A 6,026-nucleotide genomic window follows, 5' to 3' on the forward strand; every position below is an offset into this window, starting at 1 on the left:
ACACACACACACACACACACACACACACACACACACACACACACACACACACACACACAGGTGTACTAACGTGTGATCTTGCAGGTGTAGTTGAAAGTGACATCTTCATCTCCGCTGCTGCTCTCCAGCTGCTGCTGCTCTTCCAGCAGAGCCATGCCCACCAGGTGGAGCACCTGCAGGTGAGGTACAAACACACACACACTTTGAATCTGATGTTCATTTTATTTAGGACAGAGGGCGGCCTCTACAGGTGTTTCTGAAGATCACAGTGATGATTACAGTCAGCCATTAAAGCTGGTCACCTGATCTAACACTGATGAACACACGAGAAAACAAAAGCGGGACGCAGAGCTGACTATCGAAAACAGCAACGCAAATCTCCGCTTTCACCCAGCTTCCTCACCAACACCAGATCCCTCACAAACAAAAGGGAGGAGCTACAATCAGAGATGTACTACAACCGTGTTGTCTGGGAGTGTTGTCTACTGAGTGTAACTGAATCCTGGCTCCATCCTAACATCCCTGATGCCCCAGTGGAGTCACCAGGCTGGACCCTACACCACCAGGACCACAACAAAGGTAAGGGCAGGGGCTGTAGGACTACAGTCGTAACAACACAACTATAAACAGTCACTGCTCACCGGACTCAGAGGTCATGTCATGTCCCTTTGATCTACCTTGCAAGCTAACGGTAGCCATAGTTACCATTGTTTACATCCCCCTGATGCTAACGTTAGCTCAGCGCTCAACCACCTCCAACTTACTATTAGTAAACAGCAGAGAGAGCATATCTGTCCATATCATTGTTGGGGACATTAATGAGGCAAGTTTGCAATCTGTACTCTACAAATGCCACCAACAGGTCAAGCGTCCTACCAGGGGGACAATACAGTACTCGTGGACTCGTGATATGTCATCAGTCGGAGACCAAGTACTGTTCCAATTCAAAGTACGCATCAAGCCGAGAACGTGAAAAATTCCCAGATGTGTTCTCGCTCCGCAAGTTTTATCGAGCATACATCGGCGGTGACTTGTGTGTACTTGGTACAGCTAAATATCCCAGAATGCATTTCGTCCAAAGCTCAAACATGGCAATGGTGGAGGAGTGCGGCTAAAAACGTTTAAATTTAAATATTACTCTTAAAATAACATTTTTAGATACTTTCAGGCGAGAATGTAGCTGTGTAAGCTTCAGATATCTGCTCGGTTTATCAAAACATCACATACTTGCAAAAGTGCTCCGACGTTTTCAGAGACATCTGTACCCACCAACTCGATAGCTGACCGGGAGGTCAAGGGTCACTAGAGCCAGCAGGAACAGCGAACTACCGGCAGATCGTTTTCAAACCACCTGCGGTCTTTGGCTACTCAGGTTAAACATGATATATAAGTCACGTAGATCACTTCTAAATGTTAATGTTTGGTTTATTTCAGTGTTTTATTTGTTCCTGAGTAAATCGGTTTGGCTGAGATGAAAGTTCAGCTTCATAACATATTACTCACAGTTAAATTAAGAGGTGACAGCAGTAAAAACTGTGACATCATCAAGTACGCTGGTGTTCCAGTTGTACAAATCGTGAGTCTGTAACCCGAGTACGGACTTGCGTATTGAGAAAGGCCCATGGTCTGACTAACCCCCCATCACTCAGGCCACTCACACTGTGTTCAGACCAAGTCTCTGGACTGGTTCCCAGACCTCTCCTCTCCAGTGTGTCCCTCCTGTTGCTTATTTATTCCTGCTCCCTCATTTACATTTTATTTCATGTGCAACGACAATAAAGAGCTACTTTATTCTAAACACACACACTCACCCTCTGCAGCATGGACTCAGTCCAGCCCCCCCCGCTGGGCTCCACGGCCCACTGCAGCACGGCGCCCTCTATGGCGAGCAGCGCATCACATTGCAGGAGGTTCACCAGGCTGCCGAAGAGAGGGCAGAGGGGGGGAGGAGGGGGAGGGGGCAGGGCTATGCACACAAAGACACGTTACCAAGGTGACCATGTCATCCATCAGTCTTCCTGCTGGTGTTTTGTACAGGTGTGCTTACCTGTGTCCTCGCCACTCTGTCTCCTCAGCTTTCTCTGAGCTTCCTCAGCCTGAAACACAGGACGCAGCGTTACCATAGCAACAACACGTACACCAATCAATAACGCTCTGATCCGCATCCAGATCAGTGAGCGTACCTTTGACTGGTCAGCTCTGCTGTAGTGATGGAAGTACAGGTTGAAGTATCTGTTCCACTCAGGGCGGAGCTCATACAGCCCTCTACCTGTCACACCTGGTTTCCTGTTAGTACAAATACACTCAGTACTGCAGTTATTGTAACATAGAGAACAAAGAGAAATTGTAAGGATGCACGTATATTTAAGGTGGACTGATGATATTTGAGGTGGAAGACTGACTTGAATGAAGCCACGCTGTCGATGACTCTCTCCAGCCCCGTCTCCTTGTTCCCCTGAAGACACAAACTCAGGTTATTACATCAAACTAAAAATGTTTCAGCGCACAGAAGTAAAAACAGTAAATTGTGTGCTATTCAGAAACACTGAATAGCACACAAACAAAACATTTTAGCCTCAGGTAAGTCAGGGTTCACCTGTTCAGCAGATCTTGTATGATCGAGTCTTACAAAGTGTCTGAGTTTAACGCTCTGGGGTTACCTTTGATTTTACTCATTTACTTTGCCTTGTTTGGTATCATTCTTTTCAGCACGACCTCACATGTCTGAATTTACAGTGAAACTACTACGGTTGTATTAACACAACTGATCTAAAGTCAGGTAAAAAACATAAAATCTGAGTAGAAAAAAGGTTATATTTTTTGCTGTAACTAACACAAACATTAATGAATCATTTTCGTAATTTGAAATGCAAATATAAACTGTACATTTTAATAACCTATGCACAAGTTATTTGCATCTATTTACCTAAAAATGCAGCCAAGGCGGGCCATTTCAAACCATTTCAAACAATTCACAGAACAATCAGCTGTTCTGCATCAAATATCATGCCACACAAATTATTTCCGCCACTCTAAAATATAATTTGTGTCCACTATAAGATAAAGGAGAACATCACAGCCTGATACCTGCAGGCCAGACAGCAGCAGGTGTTGGAGACACAGTTTACACTGTAATCTGCCTTTGGTGGCTTTTTGGCAGCAACTGTGACATTCAGCAGTCGACTAACTACACAAAATTGCACACTAAGTACATAAAACTGCACACCAACAACACAAAACTACCCACTAACTACACTCAACAAAAATATAAACGCAACACCTTTGTTACTGCTCCCATTCCCCATGGGATGGACGTAGAGACCTAAAATTAATTCCAGATACACAATATAACCATCCCTCCCAAACAGTGATCACAAATCAGTCCAAATGTGTGGTAGTGGGCACATCTGCTATATTGAGATAATCCATCCCACCTCACAGGTGTGCCACATCAGGATGCTGATCTGACATCATGAGTAGTGCACAGGTGTACCTCAGACTGCCCACAACAAAAGGCCACCCTGGAATGTGCAGTTTTTTGCGCTATTGGGGGTCTGGGGACCCAGAACCGGTCAGTATCTGGTGTGACCACCATTTGCCTCATGCAGTGCAACACATCGTCACATGGAGTCTATCAGATTGTCAAGTGTGGCCTGTGGAATGTTGGTCCACTCCACTTCAATGGCTGTGCGAGGTTGTTGGATATTCGTGGGAACTGGTACACGCTGTCGTATACGCCGGTCAAGCACATCCCGAACATGCTCAATGGGTGACATGTCCGGTGAGTATGCTGGCCATGCAAGAACTGGGACATTCTCAGCTGCCATCTGCCCTGAACAATGTGAACCATGATTCATCCGTGAAGCGCACACCTCTCCAACGTGCCAGACGCCATCGAATGTGAGCATTTGCCCACACAAGTCTGTTACGGCGACGAGCTGGAGTCAGGTCAAGACCCCGATGAGGACGACGGGCATGCAGTTGAGCGTCCCTGAGACGGTTTCTGACAGTTTGTGCAGAAATTGTTTGATTGTGCAAACCAATTGTTCCAGCAGCTGTCTGGGTGGCTGGTCTCAGACGATCTTGGAGGTGAACCTGCTGGATGTGGAGGTCCTGGGCTGGTGTGGTTACACGAGGTCTGCGGTTGTGAGGCCGGTTGGATGTGCTGCCATATTCTCTGAAACGCCTGTGGAGACGGCTTATGGTTGAGAAATGAACATTCAATGCACGGGCGACAGATCTGGTTGACATTCCTGCTGTCAGCATGCCAATTGCACGCTCCCTCATTGCTTGTGGCATCTGTGGCATTTTGCTGTGAGACAAAACTGCACATTCCAGGGTGGCCTTTTGTTGTGGGCAGTCTGAGGTACACCTGTGCACTACTCATGATGTCAGATCAGCATCCTGATGTGGCACACCTGTGAGGTGGGATGGATTATCTCAATATAGCAGATGTGCCCACTACCACACATTTGGACTGATTTGTGACCACTGTTTGGGAGGGATGGTTATATTGTGTATCTGGAATGAATTTTAGGTCTCTACGTCCATCCCATGGGGAATGGGAGCAAAAACAAAAGTGTTGCGTTTATATTTTTGTTGAGTGTAGTTAAAACTGCACACACTACACAAAAGTACGCACTAACTAGCCACAAACTACACAAAACTACCCACTGACAACACAAAAGACTACACAAAACTGCACACCAACTACACAAAAGTACAGGGTAACTGCATAAAACTGCAAACTACATAAAAGTACACATCAACTACACACTCCAAACACACTGAATGTCACAAATCTCTTGTGTCTAAACACTCTCTCACCGCTGTCACTCCTAAAACCTCTCCTCCTTCCTAAACAACCAATTGTCACATGTTGCCATATCATTTTGTGATTGGTTGACATGGTACATTTTTCCACCAATAGGAAAGCGGTGCTTTTTCTTTCTTTTATTTGGTCACAAGCAGAGAGTGCCGATAGTATTCAGCAAAAAACATCAGGTATATTTTTGATCATGACTCTGGTTTTTCGTGTCCTATCAACACAACTTAAAAACTTGTATATAGTTTGAAGTCTGCACTTAGACTTTAAACTTGGAGACTCGGGTTGGCTGCATCTTGTTGCAAAGTCATCTTAAATTGGTCGTGTGATTTGGATGTGCCGACGCGTCCGTCGAGCCCAGAGGGTTAATAAACTTTTTAAAGCAGAACTCACAAATACTTACAAATATGTAACAGCATAACTAAAAAAACATTAACAGACAGGTTAGGGTCTCACATTCTCAGGTAGAGCCTTGGCAAGCTCGCTGTGAGCCATCGGTCTGATGGACAGCAGGTGGATGATTTCTCTTCTGACCTCATCGTAGGGCTCCACCTGGCCAACGCCCGCCACGTACCGCTCACCTGTAACACACATGCAGAGGCAGTGCTAATGTTGCACCTGGACAAGGCGACCTCTCTGACTCATTTTCAGAGGAAACAAACTCACCGACCACCATAATGATGAGATGAAGCATCTCTTCGATGAGAGTGTTCTGCTGGACCAGGTCCTGAAACACAGGACAGAGTGGGAGGAGTCAGTCATACACCTGTAGCGTTTAACTCGAAAGATTCAACATTGCAAATGGATTTTTGAGGACTTGAATCCTTCTTAAATCCTTCCCAAATCAAAAACCCTGGATTAACGGAGATGTTCGCGCGGCACGGAGCACCGCCTTTGCCTCCGCGAACACATCGGACTACAAACACGCACATTACCAACTCCGAAAGACGATCAAAGCAGCCAAACGTGAGTACAGGGACAGGGTGGAGCAACAGTTTGACAACCCTCAGAGTATGTGGCAGGGACTAAACACGATCACAGACTTTAGAGGGAAACCAGCACACCGCAGACCACGGCCTCTCTGTGTGAGGATCTAAACGTATTCTACGCTAGATTCGACACAGCGAACACCATGAGACCGGACAGTGGGCGCACCGCGGATGACGTCAGTGCGCACACTGTGTCTGAGGAGGATGTGCGG

The 6,026-nt window shown here is 46.2% G+C and overlaps 1 protein-coding gene across 1 annotated transcript in view; it reads right to left on the minus strand.

Moving 5' to 3' along the window:
* ubr2 (ubiquitin protein ligase E3 component n-recognin 2) overlaps window positions 1-6,026 on the minus strand; it is a 27,723-nt gene that overhangs the window by 9,187 nt on the left and 12,510 nt on the right. The window contains exons 16-22 of the mRNA XM_005754794.2: window positions 5,492-5,552; window positions 5,282-5,406; window positions 2,403-2,455; window positions 2,184-2,286; window positions 2,048-2,096; window positions 1,812-1,966; window positions 71-173 (exon numbers count right to left, since the gene is read on the minus strand). Coding sequence (XP_005754851.2) covers window positions 71-173; window positions 1,812-1,966; window positions 2,048-2,096; window positions 2,184-2,286; window positions 2,403-2,455; window positions 5,282-5,406; window positions 5,492-5,552 — 649 coding nt within the window. The remainder of the gene's footprint in view (window positions 1-70; window positions 174-1,811; window positions 1,967-2,047; window positions 2,097-2,183; window positions 2,287-2,402; window positions 2,456-5,281; window positions 5,407-5,491; window positions 5,553-6,026) is intronic.

Source organism: Pundamilia nyererei, unplaced genomic scaffold, assembly GCF_000239375.1.
Source record: "Pundamilia nyererei isolate P.nyererei 1_Seehausen unplaced genomic scaffold, PunNye1.0 scaffold00662, whole genome shotgun sequence".
Taxonomy (NCBI): domain Eukaryota; kingdom Metazoa; phylum Chordata; class Actinopteri; order Cichliformes; family Cichlidae; genus Pundamilia; species Pundamilia nyererei.